The 26,934-nt window shown below is 38.5% G+C and overlaps 1 protein-coding gene across 5 annotated transcripts in view; it reads left to right on the top strand.

The window, feature by feature from the left end:
- Positions 1-355: 355 nt before the first annotated feature.
- Positions 356-26,934, top strand: part of LOC136835285 (uncharacterized) — a 78,560-nt gene continuing 51,981 nt past the window's right edge. The window contains exons 1-4 of one of the 5 annotated variants that reach the window (XM_067098596.1): positions 356-492; positions 5,812-5,912; positions 9,600-9,706; positions 19,464-19,647. In XM_067098596.1, coding sequence (XP_066954697.1) covers positions 5,813-5,912; positions 9,600-9,706; positions 19,464-19,647 — 391 coding nt within the window. In that variant the 5' untranslated portion in view covers positions 356-492; position 5,812. Of the gene's footprint in view, positions 493-3,040; positions 3,264-5,811; positions 5,913-9,599; positions 9,707-19,463; positions 19,648-26,934 lie in introns of those variants that run through there. The other 4 variants (XM_067098598.1, XM_067098594.1, XM_067098595.1 and 1 more) reach the window with 4 other exon arrangements.

The following is a 26,934-nucleotide window of genomic DNA, read 5'->3' as shown; positions in this document are numbered from 1 at the left end:
ACTCCTCGGCGGAAGTATAAATAATACCAGTAGTGAATGTCAACACCACAATGGGCCATTTGACAAAATCTTACCGGCATTTCAGCTGTGGCAAACAGTAAGGTATTGTTCGCAGAAACTTTTTGTCCGGACAAAAGCCAATGGTGAGAAATGCAAGAGAGAGTGGTTACTGTATTCACCATCAACAGGATCAGTTTAATGTTTTGTTTGTAAACAACTGTTTGCTCCTAAAACTTTGTCGAATTTTGTTATAACAGAAGGGTTCAGTGACTGGCGAAATACTATTGTAATCGATAATCATAAAAAAAAACACTACAGTACCCACCGAGACTCTATGCTAACATACTTAGCTCGCAGACAAGGTGCAAGGTTGGGGCAACAGCTGGAGAAACAAATTCAGGAAGTGTGTGATTACTGGGAACACGTCTTCAGGTGTCTCAGCTGTTATCCATACGTTAGCTGAGCGTGGCTTGGCTTTTCGAGGAACAAAAGGTAGGTTTGGATCATTGCAAAATTGGAATCTTTTACGATTGCTTGAACTCATAAGCCAGTTTGATCCATTTTTAGCAGGCCACATTTCGAAATGTGGAAATTCCGGCAAAGGAAACCCTCTTACCTGTCCAAAACCACATGTGAGGAACCCATATAACTAAAGGCACAAAAGGCTCATGCACTCATTGTTGAAGTAAAATCTTCTGGTTATTTTAGTTTGCCAGTTGATTCAACACTAGATCTATTACATATCGATCAGTTAAGTGTTGTACTTAGGTACTTGAAAGATGGACAGCCTATTGAATGCTTTTTAACCTTTCTGGAAATGAAAAGCCATACTGGTGAGTAAACGGCAAATCAGGTGTTGCAGTACTTACGTGAAGCTTCGGGTAAACTTATCAAAATGTAGGGGTCAGTCTTATGACGCTGGCTAACGTGTCTGGGCGTTATAAGGGGGATGCAGCAAAAAATGTTAGAAACAAGTCTGCTATATATGTGCCGGCCCTGTGCAGGTCATTCACTAAATCTGGGGGGCCGAAGTGCTGTTGACTGCTATCAAGAGGCAGTTCATTTCTTCTCTGCAGTGTAGTTACTCTATATCTTTTTTTTTAGCCGATGGAAAATTCTTAAAGGTTGTATTGGAAATGAAAGTGTCTTACAATCCTTCTCTGATACCAGATGGGAGGCAGCAATTCTGAAATTTCCTTAAAATTTTAGAAGCATTAGAATATATAGCCGATGGCCAGTCATAAAAGGGAGACGCTAGAAGAGAAGCAAATAATATTGCAGATAAAATGCAAGAGCTAGAATTCGTTTTTATGTTGAATTTTTGGAATGAGATTTTGCTGAATTTTCAGAGTAAGCCAAGTTCTGCAAAATGAGGATGTGAACTTAAAAACATGTGCAGATCTGTATGTTTTATTAGCTGACCAACTGTGCACTTCAAGAGATGAATTTGAAAGATTTGAGGCAACTACAAAGGAAATCTACCAGATGTTGATTACAAGGCAGCTACAACTCGCAAACGTATCAGAAAGAAGGTACCCAATGACGGAGATGCACCAAAAGTATACAGAACCTGAATGCCAGAGATAAATTTCGTATCACCACCTTTAACACAATTGGTGAGAGACTGGAAACTGAGATGAAAAGAAGAGGAGAGATATACAAAGAAATAGAGATTTTCTTCTTCATTCATATCTGCGCCATAAGTTCAGTGCAACAAAAAAATGCTAATAGATTGTCATGCTGAACTTTTATAAAATAATTGCAGAAGACAATATTACGTGCGCCTTTCCAAATGTAGGCACTTGGCTTTCGTGTATTTTTAACATTAATGGTCACAAATTGCTCAGCTGAGAGTTCATTTTCTCAGTTCGGGTATATAAAAAATCCCTTCAGAACAACTATGCAATAAGGCAGGCGGGGTGCCTTATCTCTATTAAGTATAGAAGCAGACGTGTTACGTAAGATTAGTTTTGAGGATCTGATCAAAGGCTTTGCAATTAAAAAAAAGTAGGAGAAAACATTTCAAATATAAATAAAGTTGAAGTATACAAAAATAAACATTATTTTCCATCTTACGGTAAGTTTTGCATATTTGAACGTGAGAGGAAGCCGTTTCAAACAAACCCTTCTGTTTATACTACTGCTAATTCTACTGCTGTTAGACCAATGTTAGGCTGCTGTTAGCAAAAGCTGCAGCGGGGTGAAGATAGGAGAACTACTGGAAAGGATTAGCAATGCCAGCCTTCATGTCTGCCTTGGAAGTCATAAAACCCGAAAAGAAAAACATACATGAACTACAAAATGTAGACAACTAAGTTTATAGAACAATTCCGAAAGCACCAAGTCACACTGCAAGTTGTGCTTTAAGATCCGAAATATGGGCCACTTTCTGCCACTCAAGGGATTTGAACAATAAATAAACTATTCTCTCTGAAACATACACTTGAGAGTGGTGGAAATAGGCCCCTATATGAAATAACCATGGATCAATATGAAAACTAAGAAAACCCCTTGGATTCTGCAAATAAAAGAGTATCTGGAGAACGAAACATAAACTTAAGTAAAGCTGAATCGCTTAAAGGTAAGCAGTTAAAAGAAATGATAAATAACTCTGATAAAAAGCATGGCCGTGAGAAATGAATAACAAGACAATCTTAAAAATCTATAGAAAATATAAAGAATGCACAAGAGAAGAAATATGGTAAGATGACACAGAAAAAACTGCTGATCAGTAGGGCTAAACAAGGCACACTAGAATTAAACTACATGAATAGGCTAAAATGAGAAGATACAAAATGCTTGTGCAGTGAAGAGAAATAAAAAATGAAAACTTAGAACATTTCTTACTCTACTGGCCAGCATATAGTGACATCAGAAACAGATATGTGCAGCAGCCATATCAAGAAAATAAAGAGGAATTGATAGCAAATATACGTTTATTTACAGATCTGCTGAAAGAAGAAATTAAAAATATTGAAGAATTTATAAAAGATTTATGGTATTACAGAGACAAAAAAAAACTTAAACACAAAGGAAGAATAAAACGAGCATGGGAGCCGTTTCAAAGGAAAATTCCACCTACTACTACTATTAGTGTGAAACTCTGTGGAATCTTACAATAAACTAGTTGATGAGGTAAGATAAAGTATACAGTAATTGGGGGTTATCTGGAACAGATCAAGCAGTAATGCAAGTTAATGTATAACAAATTAGTTTCTCGCCAGTTCTTCGATGTCCTAGGCTATTTTTTTCTAATTGCATAGGTTAGTCATATCCGAGGCTATGCTTATGCTGACTGACTTTAACTACAGTAGCATAATATTTATCACCTTTTGCTCATGTTTTTGTTTATGCTTAGGCTATGCCATTTGTTTGTGTTCATGGTAAAACTATAGAACTGCTGGGTAATTGGTAATTTTAATTACTAGCTCCGCACCTGATTTTACCTTGGAAACTGGTTTTTACACTTTAGGGCTTGATACTGACAGTGAGTTTGTTGTCAGCCAACTGTTATTTGCTCCTAACTCTACTCAACAGTAAGGGGACTGTGGAATTTTGGGGTTTTGGGTGGGGGAGAACACAGAAATGGGCCCAGGACATGTTTACGTTGGGAGGCGCCTTCTGGAGGGGAAAATGAGGAGCCATTCGCCAAATAGGAGAGTTGAATGCATTTCGCCGTATTTAGTACTGACATTGGGGGGGGATGGAATGTCCCTTTGCCATGTCTAGTATTGGCATCGGGGAGATGGAATGTCCCTTCGCCGTGTTAAGTACTGGCTCGGCAGGGTACCCATAAGTTGGCCCGGCAGGATACCCATAAGTTAACAAGTTATTACACTTGCTGGACGGGATATGAACCGTTCCAAACAGACATACCAGTGCTCTGTCTTGTGAAGATCGCGTATGGTAACCCCTTGTTGGATGGACTTCAGGGGTTAATTACAGGTTAATTACATTCGTGGAACAAAAATTGAAGATAAATCCGTAATTAGCAACCAAAAAACTGTAGAAAAAGTCAAGTTAGGAGGAAATTGCCACCACGGAGCTGCTACTTAGATCTACCGGGTAATTCTAAGCCTTAGTTCCACGGTGAGCTACACTATGGCAATTGACGTTTTCCTATGTTACTTTACTTGCTTTACAAGAATTTAAAGTAATATTTTCTCGGCCAGCTGTAACTAAACTGTAATTGACCTTGGAAGACTACACTACCGACGGGGTAGATCTAAGCCGGCATTCCGCAGCGAGCCCCCACCCTCCATAGCTAATATGGCAAAATTGTAACCAGTAAACATCCCTAAAAATACCAACCTAACATACCCTAGGGGTGTTTACTTGTTACAGTTTTGCCGTATTAGCTATGGAGGGGGGTGGGACTGCTCATGCTCCCTGCCCAGTCCATCCACAAAGGCATACAAAACTGGCATGGTCCTAGGACCAGACAGTTCATATGCCCAAGTGAGCGAAGGATCCCCAAGGGGCTCTGGAGAGTTTCCCTCCCCTGCAGAGGGAGTAACTCAGGGTATCCGAGAGCTGGAAGGGCCCAAGGGTCCTCTGCCCCAGTACTTTCATACTCCTGAGTTACAGACGCAGTTTCGACAAGTCGCTTAGCTGATCAGGCAGCATAATGACCTAGAGGAAGGGACAGTGGCTGTTCCCGCAGATTGCTTCGCCATCGAGGCAGAATGTGGTCCACAACAAGACCCTTGACCCTTGATTGGTTTGCCATGGTCCAAGCTTGCTGGCGTGGTCCTGGACCAGGTGAATTGTCTTGGGGCAAGATAATTCACTAATGTTTAGGCGGTCCAGTAAGCTACTTCCCCAGCTACTAACTCATCACAGACATTATGTCCCAGGTTCAAATGTGATGCCGACCTTACAGGTAGACCCGGACCTGATGCACTTGGCACCTGGTGTCTCATTAGATTGCCTCAGGTCTGAGACTCTCTCTCTCTCTCTCTCTCTCTCTCTCTCTCTCTCTCTCTCTCTCTCTCTCACTTGGAAGCAATGGTGTTGGAATTGACAACCATGGCCATTCTCTAAGCAGTCTCTAGATTTGACATATGGTCCTTTGCTGTAGGCTATGCATCGTCATGCCCCTGATGGGTATGGTTCCTTCAGAAGGCTGCTACTGCTGGAGGTAGGGCAATTACCTGCCTAGCCCACCAGACAGCAAACCTGTGGTCCAGCCTGGTCTTGAAGAGGAGGGATGCAGTTTTATCCAAACTTTCTTGGAACCTTGGACTGGAGTCGGTACTCGTATTTAGAAATGGACCAGTTCTGGGGTCTACCCCTCTCTTTCATTGGAGTTAGTTAGAGACTGTGGTGAATAGGATGCATATTGACAACAATGACACTTGTCCATTAAGCAGATTTAAGAACAAATCCTTTGACACAAACAAATGAGATTGTAGAATTTGAATTACTTGTCTCCTTATGATTAATACACTGATTAAATCTTCAAGAGGCCACGCTTCTTTGTATGTGGTCCATTGCCATGTGATCAGGTGCTATGTATAGCAACTATACTCACTTAGACAAGGACTTGGACCACTTTAGGGAAATGATTCTCCTGCACATTTGTATTTTTTATTGTGTTCTTGTGTTCCTTTTTATCCAGTGTAGGTATTTAATGCCACTGTGTTTCTTATTTTCACATTTAAACTTCAGGTGGTAAGTAAACTGACCAATTAAATAAATTATGTTGGATTTGCATTTATTTTTGTGATATGTATAACTACAGTATATGATTCTTATTCAGAACATGGAGAGATGGATAACATTTGTTAGGAATTTTTTTTATAATTTCAGAATGACGGAAGAAGATACAGTTCGTTGTAGGAAATGTCGCAAAGTACTTCTTGCTGATCTTGAAGGCCTTCAAAATGCTCATGGCCAAAAACACCAAGGAGGTAAGTTACAGTAAAATTTTGTAGTTAAAATTTTAGTTTTGCTGTAAAGTACTGGTACGCTAGAGCACTAAGGCTTGAATACACTAGTTTATGATATTTACTGTCAAACAGCCATGATTCACTTGTAGTTTCAATATTCCCCCACTTATCTGCCACTTGGAGGAGTCCACCTTGCTTAGCTCGTCATGCCCCTCATTTGAAGCTTCATTATGCTTGAAGAAAATTTTGAGTTCTGAAGACAGCAAATTTTATTGCTGCATTAACATTTTTTTTTAATGAATAGATGGCTGTTTAAAGGTGAAATGATTAATAAGGATAAAATAAAAATAAGGAATAAATACATTTGAAAAAGAGATAGATACTGTACTTGAATCACCCATGTTAAAGGCAATGCTTGTTAATACGAAATGGGGTGTGTTGAAAAGTGTTACTGTATCAGCTGAGTTTAATGTGAAGTAAGTCTTTTCAGTCCTTCTTACCATGATTTTCTATCTGTTTACTTCGGTCAGTAAATAACTGTCCCACTTTCACTTCTTCATTGATGGAGAAGGATGCAAGCACTGTGAAGATTTCCTTCATGGTAATAAAGTTATGCAGGTGCAAAAATAAGCATTAAAAGGCAAGGTGGCATTAATATTCTTAAAGGGCAAGGTGGAAGGCATAGGTCATCAGGTAATCTGAAGGCAGTAGCTCTTGTAAAATGTCTAGACAACATTTCTCTTATGATCTGCTAAGTGCAAACATGTTAATTCACTGTGAAAACTGATATAGGGTTTAGAGTCCTGCTTCACATATTTAATGGAGATAAAAAGCTTGAATAAGTACCTCCCAGAGTCATGGATCTTCTGAAGATACAGGTGACACATTTATTGGAGATAAAAAGTCCGTATGTCCTTCCTGTGTTCATGGATCTTCCGAACATCCTGTAAGGCCTTAATAAGGTAAAGAAGTTCTTTTTTATTGCTAGTATGGCCTAAGAGAGATGGAATGGCAAAGAGACTTAGTCAAGGCAGCAAAGTTATGTAGACAAGAAAAACATATGGCCCTCCAGTCCTTAGTGAGTGTGACAGTTTCCAGCAGAACACAATTCACTAACATAACATACAGCCTGAGGGAAACAGAATGCAAAGAGAAATGTCTTAGCTACAAAATTATCTGCCAAAAGAAATCCCACTGATTTCAACTCTTAGCGTTTTTTATTTTATCCAGCAAAACATGCTGTGCACTGACTTGCCTCACTGACAGTGCCAAAAGAAGACTATCTGCAGTGTTAAGTTGGCTTGAGAAGACTGAGCCATAGGTTCCTGAGAAGGTTTAGAAAGACTTCTAAGAATTGGAGAGAGAGCAGTTTTTGTCTATATTCTAGTGACAAATGGCAACACTTCATTTCCAATTTACAGGATAATCTCAGGACAAGGGCTACGGTAACTAGATGTTCAGTGACCATCGAAATGCCATGGAGTTAGGGGGATTTTCTCGATGACATAGTATACAGTAGAAGTTTCTACTGCATATGGAAATGACATTTAGTACATAGTAGACCTGAACTATCAGACAGTTCTGATAGTGTTAGTAATGAATATGGTGATGTGTATTATATCATAGTTACAGACAGACCTACCTTAGATGATTTTTTGACTAAAGGTTTTATCAGAAATGATCATGGATCAGAGGAAGTGGTAGAGAAGGAAGCAGAACTGTCGAGCATCAGATATGGTTTGTGTATACAAAGAAAACATGATTAAATTTGCGAATGGAAGACCGTTGAATACTGTATTCAGTTCGTAAGAAATCTGTGCTCTGAAACATTTATTGGAGAAAATATGAAACATTTACTGGAGAAAATATATTCTCATTTCCTACAGAATGCCAAGTCTGTTTTTTAATTTTTGGTAAGGTTTTTCTAGCTGAAATTTTTTACCAAAAGGAAATGTTCAAAGTTTGTAATAAAGATTTTCCTACTGAATAACAAAAAAGTCGTCTAAATCTAAACTTCTCCCAAGTGTCAAGATCTTTTTATTATTTCCACAACTTCTTCATCCTTATCGAAACCTTTAAATGAGTTCACATACACTTGTAGCAGATTTTTCCAAACCCCATTCATACATTCTTTCTTTACCTCCTTTCCATGCTTTTCAATGTTCATAATGGGTTCAGGACAAGAATTCCTTCCAGAAAGTTCTGAGATCTTTCTCCTCATTATCCATAGCCTGAACAGCCTGAGCAAACGTGTTCCAAGATAACAGGCTTGAACGCAGCCACAACGCCTGATCCATGGTTGTATGAGAGAAGTTGTGTTTGGTGGCAGAAACACAACTTTATTTTCTGTTAATATCTCCGATGCTCTGAGTGGCTGGGAGCATTGTCTAGAATCAGCAGAATTTTTAAGAGGATTTTGTTTTCTCTACAATAATTTTTCACTTCTGGAATAAAGCAATGCACAAACCAGTCTTCGAACAACATTGCAGTCATCCATGCTTTCTTATTATGACGGTAATACACAGGAAGCATATGCTTGTCGATTCTCTTTAATGCCCTTGGATTTTTGGAGTGATAAATCATGAGTGGCTTAAGTTTATACCCAGCCACATTTCCCCCAAGCAGAAGAGTCAGTCGATCTTTGTATGCCTTAAACCCAAGCATCATTGTCACTTCTTTATGGATGTAAGACTGTTGAAGCATACGCTTCCAATATGGTCCTGTTTCACCGACATTAAAGATTTGCTCTGGCAAGTACTCTTCATCAATGACGATCTTATGTAAAGCATCCTTAAGTGTAGCGGCTCCTTCTGCGTCAGCTCTTGCTGCTTCACTGCTAATTTTCACACTGTGAAAATCATGACGGTTTTTGAAATGATGAAACCATCCAGCACTTGCTACAAAACTTTTGTTGTGGTTATCATCATATTTTTTCTTTAGTTCATCGAAAAGCATGTTAGCCTTTGTTTGAATGGTTAAGAGGCTGAGTGGCATACGCTTCTGTATCTGGTCCTCCATCCTCTTGACCAGTAACTGCTCCATTTCTTTCGGTCAAACTGCTCCATTTCTTTCAAAGGCCCTATCCTCTTCTTTGATATAACTGTCGAATGAACTGAAGCAGATGCCCTTATAGCCTCCATTATCCGTTTCTCGTCTTTAAGGATGGTGGATGCAATTTTCCATCAACTGCAATAGATGCTCGTCACGTGTGATTACCATGACGGGCTTTCCAGCAGCACGCTGGTTGATAATTTTCATTTTCTGCTCCAGAGTGATAGACTGCCCCTTCTTTTTCGCACGACAAGCAAGAGACACACTTGGGTGTTTGGCATACATACTGATACGAATTTGAGTTTGAGTTTTAGAGTTTACTTACAAACACACAAAAATCGCAAACGAACACTGACCTATTTTAACTTCCTACACAGCGAGAGCAAGTGAGGTCGGCTCATTGAATTAACAATGACGTACCGTACGACAAGTTCCAGGTAATGAAGATCCAGATAACTGAGGGATTACTGTACTCATCATTTCTTTTACTTTATAAAATTTAAAGATCAATATTCCCAGCAATGCATAGTGGTGCCATATTATCATGTTGATGATTAGCTTGAAGTAATTTATTGTAATACTATTGTTAGGATCCAAATAGCTTTCTTTAAATAATGATTAATGCAATATTTTTCACCTTAATTTTTTCTTGAACAGGAAAAGCGGGTACTGAAAGCACAGAGTGTACGCTATTGAGTGAAAAAAGCTGTCTTTACATTTCAGAGGATTCATATCCTCAGTTCATAACAGATGCCCTAGACATGGTAAGTCATCAGCTATACAGTATATTCTTTATATCATATGCAGAAGGATAATAGTTTTTATTTTATATTATTAGGATCAGGATAAACTTAAGATGGTGCCTATTTAGCATTAAGAATTACTGTAATCGTTAATGCAGTATGCATGGATAAAAATGAGGAGGAGCATACCTATGAAAAGGAAGGATGGTTCATTAATAATATCAGAAGAAGAAGAAAGACAATACTGGGCAGTACAATTCTGTGAGGTCATGAACAAGAGGTATAATGAGGGATAATATAATTGATATACCAGAAGCTGAAGAAGACCTGAAAATGTAATGAATTATTTTATGGTTTTTGACAAGGAATGAGTCATAAAGAATACTAGGAGACGTAAAGTACCAGGCTTTGATGGAATTGCTGCAGAGATGATTTTTGCTTAAAATGACACCATGTATAATGATTAGACTGTTTATAGACTGTTTTGCAGAATATGAAATAAGGAAACAGAACCGTGATGATTTGGAATTGAGAGCTATAGCAAAGAAAGGTGATTAAACTGAATGCGGTACCTATAGAGGCATTAAACCACAGTGGTTGATATTTAAATATTAAAGTTTGCTCACCTTTAACATGTTTGAGAATGAAATTGATAAAATGCATAGAGATGAACAAACTGGTTTTTGAAGAGGCAGTTGTACAGGTCGATTGTGCAACAATGTATAAAATTAAGAAATCCCCTTCTGTCAGCTTCTGTTGTTAAAAAGAAGGCATTTGAGAGTTTTAGCAGAACAGTATAAGGGGAGGTACTTCACTGCTATATTTAAATATGTAAAATTACTTTGAATTATATATGAAAGAGCAGATGCAAAGTTAATGTGGATGAAGTTTTGTCAAGTGCATTTGCAGTAGATAGTGTGGTACTACAGTGAAATGTTGTCACCTTTGCTCAATGGCCATCACATCGGTTTTATAATGAAAAATATGGTTGGAGATGGAAGTGTGTGTTCTGATTGGAGTACTAATAAAGCTGACAAATAAAACATGCAGATAATAGTGTCTTCGTCAGAATAATGCCATAAGATTTGCAAAGTTTGTGTAGTAGAATGCATTCTATATCAAGAAAGATGGGATTTAAGATAAATATAAGGAAAAAATAAATAATTTGGACAATGTGTGGACAGACGGTTGAAATAATACTTAATAGAGAAAGGGTTAATAGGTTTAATCTTATAAATAAATAGGAGCACTGGTATTTAGTACAGGTTCTCTGATGTTGGAATTTTGACATTATTAAAGGGTAAATCAGACACTGGGCAGGCTAAACACCTGGAAATAAAATTAGCTGAAATTCCAATTGCACAACATCCCCAGGGACTCTGTTCCACAGTCCAGTGGTGTGGGGAATAAAGGACCTCCAGAACTGAAAAGTTTGACAGCAAGGTGCATTTACTGCATACTGGTACTGCTGTTCAGCAGATCTGGTTGCCCTCGGCAGGAAAAGGGGGGTCAGGGATCAGTTGTGAATGTGAAAGACCTCAGTTAAAATACAACATGTGAAAATTGGCAAACGAGAGACCATCCATCGATGGTCCAAGTCATAACTGCAAATATTAAGAGACATACATCTACCACCAGAAACCACTCTCTCTAAAGAGATAAATCTCTGGCAGAAGCAGACATCCACACTGGAGAACAGTACTGTATTCTAGTAGAGGAAGGACAAAGGACCTAAAACAGAATGCACTGATTTTATCACAGTTAGAAATATTTGAGGCCTTATGAACAATACCTAATTTTTGTGCAGCATTTGTTGAAACTTAGCTGGTTCTCAAAAGTAAGATGTGAGTCAAAAGTTACATCTAGAATAGTTAAAGTTCAGATGGATTCAGCAGAATCCCATCCACCTGAAGAGGAGGATAAGGTAGAAAATCTGTACATAATCTCTTTATCAATAGTGTTTTCATCTTAATGGAGTTCAGTCTTATACCCCACCAACTACACAATTCTCTGATTCGGTCCACGTCCCGATTGAGGCACAAGTTAAGTATACCTTAGTTTAACCAGACCACTGAGCTGATTAACAGCTCTCCTACAGCTGGCCCGAAGGATTAGATTTATTTTACGTGGCTAAGAACCAATTGGTTACCTAGCAACGGGACCTATAGCTTATTGTGGAATCCAAACCACATTATAATGAGAAATGAATTTCTATCACCAGAAGTAAATTTCTCTAATTCTTTATTGGCCGGTCGGAGAATCAAACGAGGGCCCAGCAGAGTGCTAGCCGAGAATGATACCAACCTGTCCAATAAGGAACTGATTGAGGACAGGGCAGCTTCATTTCTCATTAGTGGAGACTTTACTACACCCACAAGTGTTGCGTCATCAGCATACTGAATAATCTTGTTTTCCAGGCCAACAACCATATCACTTGTTTACACCAAAAATAACAGTGGACCAAGAACACTACCCTGTGGAACCCCAGACACAACAGGTCTTGGTTAACTAAAGATCCCATCAACAGCAACTTGCTGCTGCCTACATGTAAGGAAATTTTGAAGTACAATGAAACCTCGCTTTAATGGTGTAATAGGGGAGGAAGGTCATCTGTTAAAGCTGACTGTCCGGTAAAGTGAAGCATTGACTTTTTCATGCCCATTGACTTTTTCATGCCCTAGGTGATGTTTATCAGTAGGCTAACCTCAGCCTAGGTGCGATAACCAATGACATACGTGAAAAGATTCACATTATGAAATAATCTGATAATGAAAGGTAATAATAATATATATATATATATATATATATATATATATATATATATATATATATATATATATATATATATATATATATATATAGATATAAAGATATAGATATAGATATAGATATAGATATAGATATAGATATAGATTAGATATAGATATAGATATAGATATAGATATATATATATATATATATACAGTATATATATATATATATATATATATATATATATATATATATATATATATATATATATATATATATATATATATATATATATATATATATATATATATATATATATATATATATGAAGATAAGAAGGCCCATAAAAACACTATTTGAATGTTGCAACCATATATTTTCAGGCACTTCATGCAACTCCTGTTCACTGGAAAAATATGGACCAGATGAAATGTTACAAGGGTATATATACAAAGCATATATAGCTGTGGCATTAAGTCTCCGATGGTATGCAGGTGACCGTTTATTAAGAAGGAGGAGAGTAAACTGTTCCCTAATGGTTTTACGGCCCATGCTCCCCGTTTAGCGTCGATTCTGGTGGTTGTGTGCCCTAGAACACCTTCTGCAGAAGCAGTCTGAGGATTAAAGCGTCAATGTCCTCTGACAAGTTCATATTGTTTAGTTTGATTGATGATAGCAGATTCCAGCAACTTTTTCTTTTGTATGGACAGCTACTTTTGAAAACCAGCTCCGCCTCAATTTATGAAATGGCCTGTATTTCTGATATGTAGGAAAATCCCCAAACTCTCGGAAGGCGAACGCATGCGGATCTTTTTTGTGCTCTGTTATTCTTTAGAGAGTGATCTACCTGTCTCCCTTAATGTAAATGTCATTACAATTGTTACATTGGTATCTTGTACTCCTGGCTTCTTTCCCTTTGTTATTTAAGTATACGTTAATGAGTGAGCTCCACGATGGACTTGGGATAATGGAAAATGAAGGGATTGCTAGACCTGAGTTGTTCGGTGGCTTTTTGGATGTTTTTGTTGTACGGAAGCTTTATTTTGTTGTTGAAATCTATTTGTCTGTTGTGACATGTCTGTTGTGACAAAGTACTAGACGTCCTGCTTCATTGGCTGAGAGAAATGAAGTTGGCACTACAGGTACCAACAGAATACCAGACCACTCCTTCAAGAGTATTAAAAGACTATACTCTGTATCACAGATACAAACCTCTTACTTCAGTACATTGGTACCCTCAGAGGTCTGCTTATACGGTCAGCATTTTATGGGTATGTAGAAAAGAAATAAAAACTGCTGGACAAGAGCGTGGAACCCTTACCTGCTATGTTTTTAATGTTAGCTATTTATGGCTTGACTACTGTGCTTAATCTCGCAGTAAGCATTTATAAAAAGTATTTATCTGAATATTTAATTTTTTTATTTTTTTTATTTCTAAATTTTTATTAACTTTGGCTTTGTGACATCCTGGTAATTGATTCAACTTTAGCTCTCTTGCTTTTTCTCAGTATATGTTATTTTCTGGGAGCCATTCTCTATTTTATTAGAAACATTTCTTTTAGTGGATTTCATTGAGAATACAGCTTATTATTCATCCATATGTTTAATTTCAGTCATCTTGGACAAAGGTAAACTCCAACTCGTCCTTAAGGCTGTTTTCAGAATAGGTTCATTTAATTACATATCAGGGAGTCACTGTACTTGCGGTAGTTATATTGTTCCTCAAGTTCACCTACTTGTATCCAAGGTAAGCTTGTTACTCATTGGTCATATAAAATTGAAATCATTATATTCCTCCTGAATTTCTGTTTTTACTAAAGATGTTTGGACATCGAAAATATGTAATCTTTTTAAAAGTAAAATGAATATTTTCAAAACTAATGGGTCATTTCATTAGCCCACATTTGTGATTTTCATGAATCTAAGTTACTTCATTACCTATTGAATAGATTATCATGTGCTTTTGTAACGTGGATCCTGAGGCTCAAGGCAGGTAGAAGCCTCACATTTTATGTCATCTTGTTTATAGTAGCAAGAAATCATTGGGGTTAGGAGACATTTGATGTGTCTACATTGTAAAAAATTTTATTCTTAAAAAGAGTATAATTTTATTTTTTAAAAATCATAATTTACATAATGAGTTTGAACTAAAAAAAATATATTTTAAAAAATTTACAATAATTCACAGCAAACCCTTCATTTAGAGTAGCGCTGATCTCAGTTTAGGTGGGAGGATCAAATTGCCGAACTCCAGAATTAGCTGCTTGAAATGAATGATCCGACTCCAAGCTTGTGGGATTAATGTTAGTAATGGATATTGAGGCTCTAAATGGTACAGGGATTTGTATCTGAAAGCTCAAAACTTTGAAAGGACATGAAACCAGGAAATCTGTAATTTAAATCCATGGAGTACTCTTAAACACAGAATGTAATGGATGATCATACTCACACAATAAAGGCAAATAACATCTGACTGACTGATGGATGTCATTATCAAATGGAAAAGATACTGATGAAGCTATAAATATGCAGACCCTAAACTGATAGTTATCGGGCAGATATGGTTCTGATGGGCTGAATTCCAGATGTGTGCTTCTCTCTTCTCTCTCAAAAATTATAAATATCTTGCACCTCTATGCAACTGTGGAAAAGGTTGCCAAAAGGATTTTCATAAAGAAAGTTCTGATGAAGTGGACAAGCATTAAACTGCACTGTGCTTCTACCCATTACTGTGTCACATGCTTCTAAGGAGAGTTGCCTGGCCATAAGCTAAGAAATTTGTCTCGATAGAGTTCCCTCAGAAGACCTGTAAAGAAGAAAAGTGTACTGCCTGTCTAGGCAAGTGAGATTATCCTCTTTATCGGAAAGAGTGGAAGGGTGCCAAATTTGGCTCTGGTTACTTGGAGTTGTACCCTTTTTGTCAGCTCAGCTGCAAAAGATAGACCTGCCTCTACCCTTTGGGAGAGTTACGGGCATTTGTCAACCAAACTCTCTGACAAGTCTCTTTCAACTAAACAGAGGAAGACCATTTTTTTTAAAAGGATATTGCATCCAGGAAGGTTGACAACTTTATCAAGAATGTGCTATGTAGTTTTTATTTTTTGTTTGTATGTTTAGTCTCTCATCATTCTAGAACTTGTTGTTTTGATGTTCACTTGAAGTCTGAGATTTGTGTCTGTGTGTAACTGGTATGTGTTGGAAAACCAGATTTTACTGAACTGATGTTTGCAAGCTGATTTCTGAAGATAAGCTAAATTTAAGAAGTGCAGTTTTGGGAACTGCAGGTCTTGTGGCTTTGAATTTGTGACTTTAAATTCAAACCATGATGATAATGATATGGTAAGGGGGCATGACCATATTGAAATGGACCATATTGAAATGATTTTAGCTAGTGGTGATAAAAAAATTTGCCTCCTGTTTTGACATTGGGTTTTTGAACTACCGATGCGAAACCATTTAGATTATTATTACTATTATTCAGAAGATAAGACCAATTCATATGGAACAAGCCCACAGGGGCCACTGACTTGAAATTCAAGCTTCCAAAAAATATGGTGTTCAGTAGGAAGAAGTAAGACAAGGTAAAGGGAAATACAGAATGAAGAGACCCCACTTATTAAAAAAGACAAAAAATTAATAAATGAACAAATAGATAAAAATGTATTAAAATGCATGGAGAATAGCATTAGGGTAGTAATGTATTGCACCTTCGCTTGAACTTCTGAAGTTCCAGTTGCACAACTTCCTCTGGGAGGCTGAGGAATAAAGGACCTCTGGAACTGAGTTCAACAGCGAGGCACATTTACTGCATATTGGTGCTGCTGTTCAGCGAATCTGGTTGCTCTCAGCAGATAAAGGGGATCAGGGCTCAATGGTGAATGTGAAAGATCTCTGTTGAAATACAACCTGTGAAAAAGCGATATACAAAAGACAATCTGTCGATGGTCCAAGTCATAACTACTACTATTAGGAAACAGAAACCTACCATCACGAACCACTCTATCTAAAAGAGATAAATCTCTGGCAGAAGCAGACATCCACACCAGAGAACAGTATTCTAGTAAAGGGAGTACAAATGAACTAAAACAGGTTGCACTGGTTTCATCACTGTTATAAATATATGAGGCCCATTTAACACAATACCTAATTTTCTTTAAGTGCATTTGCTAAACTTTCATTAGATGTTTCTCAAAAGTTAGATGAAATAAAAAGTTACACCTAGAATAGTTAAGCTTCAAACTCGTTCAGCCAAGTTCCATCCACCTGAAGGGGAGAATGAGGTGGGAAATCTGTACTAGATCTGCTAATCAACAGTGATTTCGATTTACTGGAGTTCAGCCTAATACCCCACTGACTACACCATTGTACATTGTTACCCAAAGATTGTGTAAGAGCACGTCCTCTTCCGCTGCACCTTGGTATGTACATCAGATGTGCTTATGATGTAGATATTGTGCCTACTCTAATTGGATACTATCTTGGATTTAATGAGTCTGATGATATTCTAGCTAGTGTTGAATGTGGCATTTGTACATTTTTTAAAGGTAGCTTCATTATTTGTATGACTAGTAAGTGTAACAGTCATACGTTAAGTTTAGTACTGAGTTAGCTGTAAGTGCATTTATTTGAATGTATGTGATATATGTAAGTGTGTATAGGCATATATTTGTAAATAAAAAGGAAAAGTTTGCAGTATTCATCTGTTCTTGCCCCATGTGACCCCTGGTAATTAAAATACCATGATAGTACATAAACCCATAGTGGTCAAGAAAGATTACACATTTATTGGATCAGTTCACTTAAATTTCACCATCCAGACCAGGCAGGCCTATAGCTCAGCAGAAACAAATCTCTGCAAGGTCGAGTTACCATGGTTGGAAGGTCTCTGCTTTTGTGGCTAGCTGGACCACCTCTAAACAAGAAGATCCAATGGAACTAGTGATGCTTGAGGTCATTACATATATCTCTTCTTAAAAGTCAGATGCCTCCTACCCCTCTTCACCAATCCTACCCTGCATTCCCACCCTGCTCCTAGCCCGGGAAATTCCTTCCCTGTTTCACCCACCTTCCAAAGCAACCCTTTCTCTTGTGAGCTCTTGTAAACAGCCTTACTGCTGCTTCCCTCCCATGGTAACCAGCCATCTGACCCCTGCACCTTGGAAACTTCTCCAGGCCTCCTACACCTCCCAAACCCTTTCTGTCTCTTCATGAGTGTAAGTAGTGTAACCAACATTTCCTTAGGCTTTGAAGCATTGCCAACCATCAGAGAATGGTTTTTTCAAATTTTTAAAAATTTATGTTATATACCTTTGGTCCCTGGTCAAGTGCTGTCAGATAATGTAGTGTAAAATAATGAAGATCCAGATAACTGTGGGATTACCGAGTACTGTACTTATAGCTGCTTCCCAACATATGCAATCCTTTACAGGGATAGCTTTTTATTCTCCAACCATTTCCAGTCAGCTGGAGGAGATAACCTCCCACCTAATGAATGAATTTGCTACATAAATGGCAATGGATTGTATTTGTAAAAAAAAAATATTCTAAAGTTCTAAAGTAATTTGTACTTTTCCTATGTATACAAACCAGAGACTTTTATCAAAGTTCCCACCTCAACCATCCTGCCTCATCCCTAAGGCTAAAAGAAAAAGTGCTTGGTGATGGCAGGCGAGTGAGGGGTGTTTTCCCAGCTACCAAGCAGCTGCTCGGTAGCAAGATAGAGATCAGGTGTTTGGAAATATCAGATGACCACCTTTACCTCATTTTACCTATGAGATGTCACCCACAGGGCCTTTGATAGTCACCCAAGGTCCTCTCAAACAGAAAAGTACCTTGCCCAAGGTACTCGGTACTCAGAAGGTACAAAGACGAGCTGAATTGTGGAGTGACTGTCTTCTCTTCCTTCTTCGCTCTCTCTGCAAGGCAGCAGCTCGCACCAAGTACATGTTGGATTGGGCACAGATGTAGGTAGGCTGCACAGTTGGGCACCCATTCTTAGAGCTCTAACTTATATCATGTGACTCTCTCTTTGCTATAATCTGTACATTCCTTTTTTATTGACCAGATTTTAGCTGCCTTTGACTTGTGTGACACCTGGTTCTCTGAGGTTTTCCTGTATGTATAGGCAAGATCACAGACACATTTCACTCAACCTCAAGGTCCTATTACTCTGTCATCCATATGCTAGCCTGAACAGGAGGTTATAGGAGTCAACACTTCCCTGCACACTGTCATGACCAGGAACATGACAGTTCTGGTTGGAAACAACTTCTAACTAAGGAGTAAGTCTCATGCATAAAAGGTGATGGCTTGTACAGTATCTAGTTCTTCGTTGGAGGGGTGGGTAGAGCTGTCGACTAGCATGCTATTGGCCCAGCGTTCGACTCTCCTACCGGCTAATGAAGAATTAGAGGAATTTATTTCTGGTGATAGAAATTCATTTCTTGTCATAATGTGGTTCGGATCCCACAATAAGCTGTAAGTCCCGTTGCTAGGTAACCAATTGGTTCTTAGACACGTAAAATAAATCTAATCCTTCGGGCCAGCCCTAGGAGAGCTGTTAATCAGCTCAGTGGTCTGGTTAAACTAAGATATACTTCTCCCTTTGTACAGTATCTTTATAGGAATAAATAATGAATTTCTAAAAGTAATTTGTATTTTTCTTAGGTAAACAAATCAGAGACTTTTATTTTAATCCCATGTCAACTACCCTGCTTAGTCCGTGATACCAAAGGAAAAAAGGCTTGTTGAATGAAGGTGGGTTGGGGTTTCCCCCACTTACCTTCCTACCATGTTTCAACAACATCCCAGCTTGTACTGAAGGCTTGGGTTTGTATTTCTAGGAAAAATGCAAATTACTTTTTAATACTTATCATTATCAAGGATTATTATCAAGGATATTTTTAGTCCAAATATTCCAAAGATAGAATTATACCAAGGGTAAAAAATTATGACTGTAGTTAGAGTTTAAATACATAGATCTTTCCTGTACTTGTGATGAACAGAATCATTTTCTTTCTGTTTTCAGGTTGATGTTAGGCAGGCCAGGGAGGCCCTACCCAGTCCCATATCATACCCTGACCGCCCAGTAGCTCTCACTGATGCAGACATTAAAACTTTCCCATTAATAGGAGCTTCAAAACCAGTATCTACAAGCGAGTGTGATTCTAATGCCTCCACGCCATCTCCAGTTCTTCACCAACTCTGTGATGGTATTAAATAAACACTTTTTCTTTTTTGTTTGTTGTATTTTGATTTTTCACTGTCTCCTGCCATGTAGCTTTTAGAAAAGAGCATTCTATCTTCTTCCTATGGGTATATATGAGTCTGTATCCTATTTGTCAATGCCAAGTCTTTAGCTTGTTAGGAATCTATTATGAAGTTATTGTGCAAAGTATTTATATGCTGTAGTTTAAATAATAGTGTATTTTTTATACACTTTTCATATATCAATCAGGAATTTCACATTTGCAGTACCTTATTTTCATGGTAGAATTGTTCAAATGAAAACGACAAGTGTAGGTTTTGTTAATCTTATACAGTTTATAAATGTTTGGTTAGCACCATAAAAATAACTGAGCATCGAAACCATATTGGTAATCTGAACTTATGGCAATCTGAACTTCAACAATAATCAGTAAGTACATCATTTTTGATAGCGTAGCCACTGTTCATCCTCAAAGGAGTTACTCTCATGGTCCCTAGAGGGGCTCCATAAGATAAGACAAACCAATTTCAAAGAATTCTCTTTTAGTTGTTCTTAGCCGGTACTAGTGCACATTGACACTGATAGAGTATAGGATTTCAAGACACGATGGCTCTTTCTCTTGTCTGCAGTGGCTGCCTAGGTTCAATTCCTATTCTTAAACTGCAGATGTGGCAGCAGCACACTGTGCATTAGCCATTATTGTGTCAACCACGCACTCTGCGCCAGACCTATTCAACCATTATTCTCTGGTCTCTGCTACCATTAGCACACGGCAAGAATTTGTGCATTTATGAGTGTTCATAGATCGTACAGTATTTTGGTAATCATGAAAGAACCAAATTCAGAAGCAAGTTAAATAGACAGTTTCAAGTCCCAGTGGAAAGTTTTAGTTTTAAAAAATTTTTTTGCTGGTAGCTTACTTTGTTAACCCTCTGGTGATCTGATGACGCGAAACGTGTCAAATTTTTTGCTGTAAGCGCTCCGATGACACGATTTATGCATCATCCGTAACTTATTTTCGGGGGAAATTCAGCAAAAAAAAAAAACGAGTCATCCAAATAACACGAGGACTGCACCATTGCATGGGCAGATCTTAGACCTACAAGAAAACGTAAACAGGAAACCAATAGGTATCGCAAATGTAAAAATAGCACCATTTCTTTTTCGTAAGAATTTACTTTTTTTACATATATTTCTCTTTCAACAAAATTTCCGTCTTTCAGCTTCAATTGCTCAATTTTTTCTGGGAACTGTTATTGCCTTTATGTGGGCTATTTATAGAAAATTTATTCAGCTTTCCATTGCAATTTTCACTTTTTTCTTAGCGTTATTCATTACTGAGTAATTACGAAAAATGTAAGCGTAAATGTGAGGAGAACCCAGTCAAGCCGCGTAATTCGGCCTAGGGTTTATGAGTGCGTGAATAATTTTTTGTACGTCTGTTTGTGCATCTGTAAATAACTTCAATGTGCATGTATTATATATCATTTGAATGGCCATTCTTTGTACTTAATCGTGCAAACAGCAAAATATAAAAATATCAACGTTTCTATATAAGAATCTTTAGCGAACAATTGACTTTACCTGAAAAAACAAAACTTATGTCGCTGGGCTTCAATTGCTCAATTATTTACTGGGATTACCTATTGATTTTAGGTTATATATATATATATATATATATATATATATATATATATATATATGAAATTTATTCAGCTTTCCATCGCAGTTTTCACTTTTTTTCTAGCATTATTTATTACCGAGTAATTACAAAAAATGTCGGCGTATATATGTACGCGTTGAATGCTGTATTTTAGCAGTCTTGCTGGGTCCTAGGTTTCAGTAAGGGTACAGAAGGAGGAGACTACAACTTTCCGGCAAAACTCTGGCAGAGTATATTTCCCTCCCTTTCCGACCAGAACCCATGTTTGGGCCAATACTATAAACACTGGTTCCTAGTGCCTCCCAGGTCAACTCCTCCAATGGAGGAGTCTTTACTTTGGAGAAATGTCCCATTTATTGGACATGAAGTGGATACTGCCACGGAAACTGCCCTATTGAACCTGGAAGGACCGGGACGCAGCCTTCTGCTGTACATGAGAAAGATACCTAAGAAGAAAACCTCTCCCCCATGCAGCAATCAGATGCTGTAGAGAATCCTAATAAGGGCCACTTAACCCCCCGTCTGAAGTGTCTATATCTTCTGAGAGGTATAGTGATTTGCATCCAGGACTTCTGCTCTTTTGTCACCAGACAGTCGCAATACAGCTGCTAGGTCAATCAGTTCACACAAGCACCCCTAATAGGGAAATACTGCTTGCTGCATTTGCTGACTTCCATGAGGAAATTATGAGCAGTATCAAGGATGTACATCAGAGACATTATCCATGATTCCAAACAGGAAACCAGGTCATTCCTGGATACTGAATTAAATCCAAGGTCTAAGAATTTCTCAGCCTTTAAACGAAAGAATAAAGTGGCTGCACAGTCTGCCTGGGCAGAGTCTGGGTCTAGAGCTCCGACTGGTAGCAATAATAAGGCCAGTTCAGGTTACAAAATTTTAAACCAAAGGTTAATAGGGGCTCCAGTAACTGGCCCTGATGATAATGATAACCCTTGGCGCGATGCCTCAAGGTGCATCTTCTCTTCCGATGGTAAATACCTTATTAATGAGAGGAAAACTATGATTGAAGTTGAACATGTAGAGTTTTGGGACAGAGCAACATTTCCTAATATGGAATGGCACTTTGTCCCTCCTTCAGTAGGCATTGAGAAACTGCCGAAAGAGATGGTTATCCTGCCTACGAATATAGCATTGAAAGCCATAGAAGAAACCTTTTACCAGATTAATGGAAAATGGAGCTCTACATCTATTTTAGATGAGACCCAATATACTCACCAGGTAGCCCCAGCCTTATGTCCCATCACTTTACAACAATAATGTGAAGGCAGAATTTCAGAATTCTGTGGTAACTGGGAAACGAGAGCCAACGGCAGAGGGGACAGCCTTGGATGAAGTTCATGCTAGGCTCCACCTCTTTAATACCATAACCTCTACTTCTATGCTGGGAGTTTCTATTAGAAGGCTTCCAGAATCCTCTAAAACAATGTTTGTTGTTGTAGCCAAAACACTTAATGTGAACCCTATGGGGAGCACTCTGTGATTTTCTAGATTGTCACATAAAGGCTTAAATGGAAACATTGGCAGGCTCCAATATGTCACTCTCCAATGTAACCTCCTTATTACATTCTACCCCTTCTGTAAGGACCTTTTTGAGGAGTCTGCTGTGGCTCAACCCAATGAACGAGCCTGACAACAGACCTGTACAATATATGCTCTCCCTGGAAATGGGGAATCCGGGAAGCAAGGGACTCGAGTTTCCTCTTCCCAAACCAAAGAAGGTTTGTTATGACTTGGAATCATACAAGCCTCCAGTCACCCATAAAGGATCCTCTTAACAACAGATGAAGGGACAACAGCAGCAAAAGCTTCCCTTTCGAAGCACACAAAGATGCTTGTATCAAAGAAAAGGAAAAGCAACACCTGGAATGCCTATTAAAGGCAAGGGAAGAGGTGGAACCCAATAGGAATTGTATGGTCGGGGGTTATCTTCTACAACATCACATGCAATGGAAGTCCTCCCCTTGGGGACATAATGTTATCCTAAACAAGCTAGGGTGGAAATGGTCTCATCCTTCCCATCCCTTTAAAGAGGTTTTTTCAAGAACCAGACCCTTCTCTGGAAGATTACGTGCAGAAGGCCATTTTAAAGGGAGGTGGTCACCTGCTCTGACAAAGCGTCATATCAGCTTTCAGGAGCTGGTGGCTGTCTTTCTGTCATTCAGAAAACTGAAACTTCCAAAAAGGGACACATATTTTGTTGGACATAAACAAAAAGAGTGCAATGTCCTCCATCAAGGAGTCAGGCTCTCATTCCCCTCCCCTCAATGCAGTAATGCTATCCATCCTTCAGATGGTGCAAGCAAAGAAGTTGCACTTGTCTGCAGTTCACCTCACAGGGTCTTTCAGTGTAATAGCAGACTCTGTCAGGGGATGCAACACCCTCCACTGAGTGGATGTTAGACAATTAATTAATTGTCAACATGCTTCCACATCCAAAAATGGACCTGTTTGCCACATACGAGAACCACCAACTTCCACAGTGTGTCTCCGAACCTGGACAATCAAGCAGTAGCAAGAGAAGCATTCCTACAAGACTGGAACAAATGAAGGACGATAATACCTTTTTCCTCCATTGTCCCAGATTTCGAAGGTTTTGAACAAACTTCTAACTTTCAACGAAACCACTTACTTAATAGCCCCAAATTAGCTGAACAGGCATTGGTTCCCATTGCTTCAATGAGTGAAGAACTCAGTTCTGTTACCATCCGCTGTTCGATCCCAGACAGTAGGAGGGAAAGTCATCTACATGTCCTCCTTTCTGAGCGAGCTGGGACCTTCACGTGCAGATTTTTTAAATCTTGTCTGCAGTGAAAATTACTCACTCAACATTGCCAGGTACCTAGTGCAGAAACTAAACATCCTCTCTTTGATAATAGGCAGTCCCCGGGCAACAGCAGTCTTGGTTTACGGCCTTCCGACTTTACGGTGCTTGGCTCGCAGTTTCGTTAACCTTATTTTACAGTGCCATAAGATGCCATAAGTGCCATTTATTCCCATTATTATTATGACGTTCCAGTTTACTAGAGCATTTTTTGGGTTACGGCACACCATCGGGAACAAAGCCCCCGCCGTAAACCAGGGACCGCCTCTACCAGTCAATATGGATGATATGGGTAGATTATGTCCACGTTGAGAGCCCAGTTGAGATCTCTGTTGAAACACTTTTACATTTTCTTATATTTCTTTTTGAAGACTAAGTTCCTTGCTATTACAACAATCATGGCATACAAGGCAGCATTGTCGGAACCCTTGCTTTATGTATTTGGAATTGATTCTAACATAGAAACTGTTACATCCCTTCTCTGGTCTTTTGCATTGCAAAGACCTGCTCCTGCAAGGCTTCCCATTACCTGGTCCCTAAATAAGGTGCTTAGGCTTCTGTCAGTACCCTAATTCAGTGGGCCCAATATGTACAACTACAATATGCTGCAAAAGGCGATCTTCTTGACTGCTTTAGCATCAGGAGCTCATATTAGTGAACTGGACTCTCTTAGATAAGGGAACTCTATTTGTCAGATAAAACATTATGCCCAATTCAAGCATTTAAGACTTACGTAGAGGTCATGGCAAACATCCCCGAGGGTCCAATCTTTCTATAACCTAGCACAAACAAACCACTTTATATGGGCTGAGAATAATTTTAGAGTCCCTTATCAAAAAGGCAGACCCCTACTCCTTTCCTAAGTCACATAACGTCTGGAAGGTAAGTATATCATTGGCTTTCTTCGGAAATGTTTCGAAGAAATATGAAAGTGTACAGGGTGGTCATCAGAAACAGTATTCCAAAAACATTTTTGCCCCGAGCTTGAACAAAGTCAACTACACTGTGTAACAGTAGGTGGTATGGTAAGTCTTGGCCCAGAGGTGCTATGGTGGAAAACCAGGGGTCTTCTTGATGTGGTGGGTATTCTAAGATATCACTGGGAAAGGTGCAACAATATCATGACCAAACCCAGCATATTTAGCTATGTCACTTCAGAACTACTAAGGGATTCAGAACCAGTGAAACACGGTTTTTTGGCAACACCTTTTTATCAAGGCATCGGATAAAGGTGAAAGTTGGCAAGTGTATATTTTATAACCCTACCTAATTTTTGCAAGTATTATTTAATTGCTAAGCTCAGTAGTTCTGGAACTTATCAGAGTAAAAGTGTGTTTCCTATGCCAGAGCCACCAAAATTGCAGGTGAGGGTTTTGAACACAATAGTGATGTTAACCTATGACGTCAAGAGCCTCCACCCAATGTGATGAGAAGTTTACATGTGGGGAAAATGTCTCTTCACTGTGGCTCTGCCCACTTGCCAATGACATATTCACTAATTGATATTAGTAACCATCCTAGGCTTCAGCGATATCATGATGGCGAGCAGGATTTGCCATCGTCCCCTTGATTGCACTATCATTCTCAATAATTTTATTATTATTATTATTATTATTATTATTATTATTATTATTATTATTATTATTTTGTGGAGGTTTCGTCACAACTTCCACAGCAGTTGTTGGAACTAAGTTGTTAGCTTGGAATTCTCCATTTTCTTGATATTCATAGTTTCTACTTTACAAATAATTCAATGTATGTAATTCATCCACACAATGAACCATCTATAGCTCATTTGTTAGATCTACTGTACATCTATTCAGGGCAGGAATACGAAAAGACAATCCGTTTTGTTTTACCTCAGGTTTTGACACTATAGCCCTCTATTTGCTGCAGCAAGAGATGAGTGTTGCCAGGGAACTATTACCCACTATAGAAATAATTACCTGTTCACGCTATAGTAAATCTTGCCACGGGTCCTCTCGCTTGTATACAAAGTGGCAAGCCGTAGCACAGACACAGTCTTACAACCACGGGAACAATTCCATATCCTGCTGGCCATAATCGAATTCACCTGTTAGTGACTTACTGCCTACCTGGTGGATGGGTGGAACCTCATGACGCCATGTTATGATTAGGTCACAAATGGCTTTAAGATCCTTGTCTGTGATTTTCTCAGTTCCAGCAACAGCAACTTCATTTTACTCTATAAATATCAAAACTATCGAAACTAAGTACTAAATAACACTTGCAAAAATTAGGTAGGGTTATAAAATATACACTTCCCAACTTTCACCTTTATCCGATGCTTTGATAAAAAGGTGCTGCTGAAAAACCATGTTTCATCGGCTCCAAATCCCTTAGTACATGTTAATAATTATAAGTTCGTGTTTAATTTCATGTTCTTTATTGCCCTGTGGTTTATAATGTGGCGAAGGCATGAGTAAGAGGCAGCGTCTACAAACTTACTAATTTATTCAAAACAACAGAAGGGTCAAGGACTCTTGCGAGTGGAAATGTAGTGCCTGACACAAGGCAAGCAAAATAGAAATTAATATACAGTCAACTGTTTGTTCGAGAATGGAGAATGGTACATAATTCTATATACAAGTTGCGAACAGAGTTCTAATAAATATATCTGGAAAGCTGACATTGTATTGCCTCTATTAGGAATGATACGTTTGACATGACATGATTATGAAGGAGAGTATACAGGAGAGTATACACAAAAAGGATGTATGATGTTGGCTGTGTTTCTTATATGAGTGTGCTTAAGCACATACGTC

Source organism: Macrobrachium rosenbergii, chromosome 55 (assembly GCF_040412425.1).
Source record: "Macrobrachium rosenbergii isolate ZJJX-2024 chromosome 55, ASM4041242v1, whole genome shotgun sequence".
NCBI lineage: Eukaryota > Metazoa > Arthropoda > Malacostraca > Decapoda > Palaemonidae > Macrobrachium > Macrobrachium rosenbergii.
The sequence above is the reverse complement of the archived record's forward strand: the minus strand, read 5'-3'. Positions and strand labels throughout refer to the sequence as shown.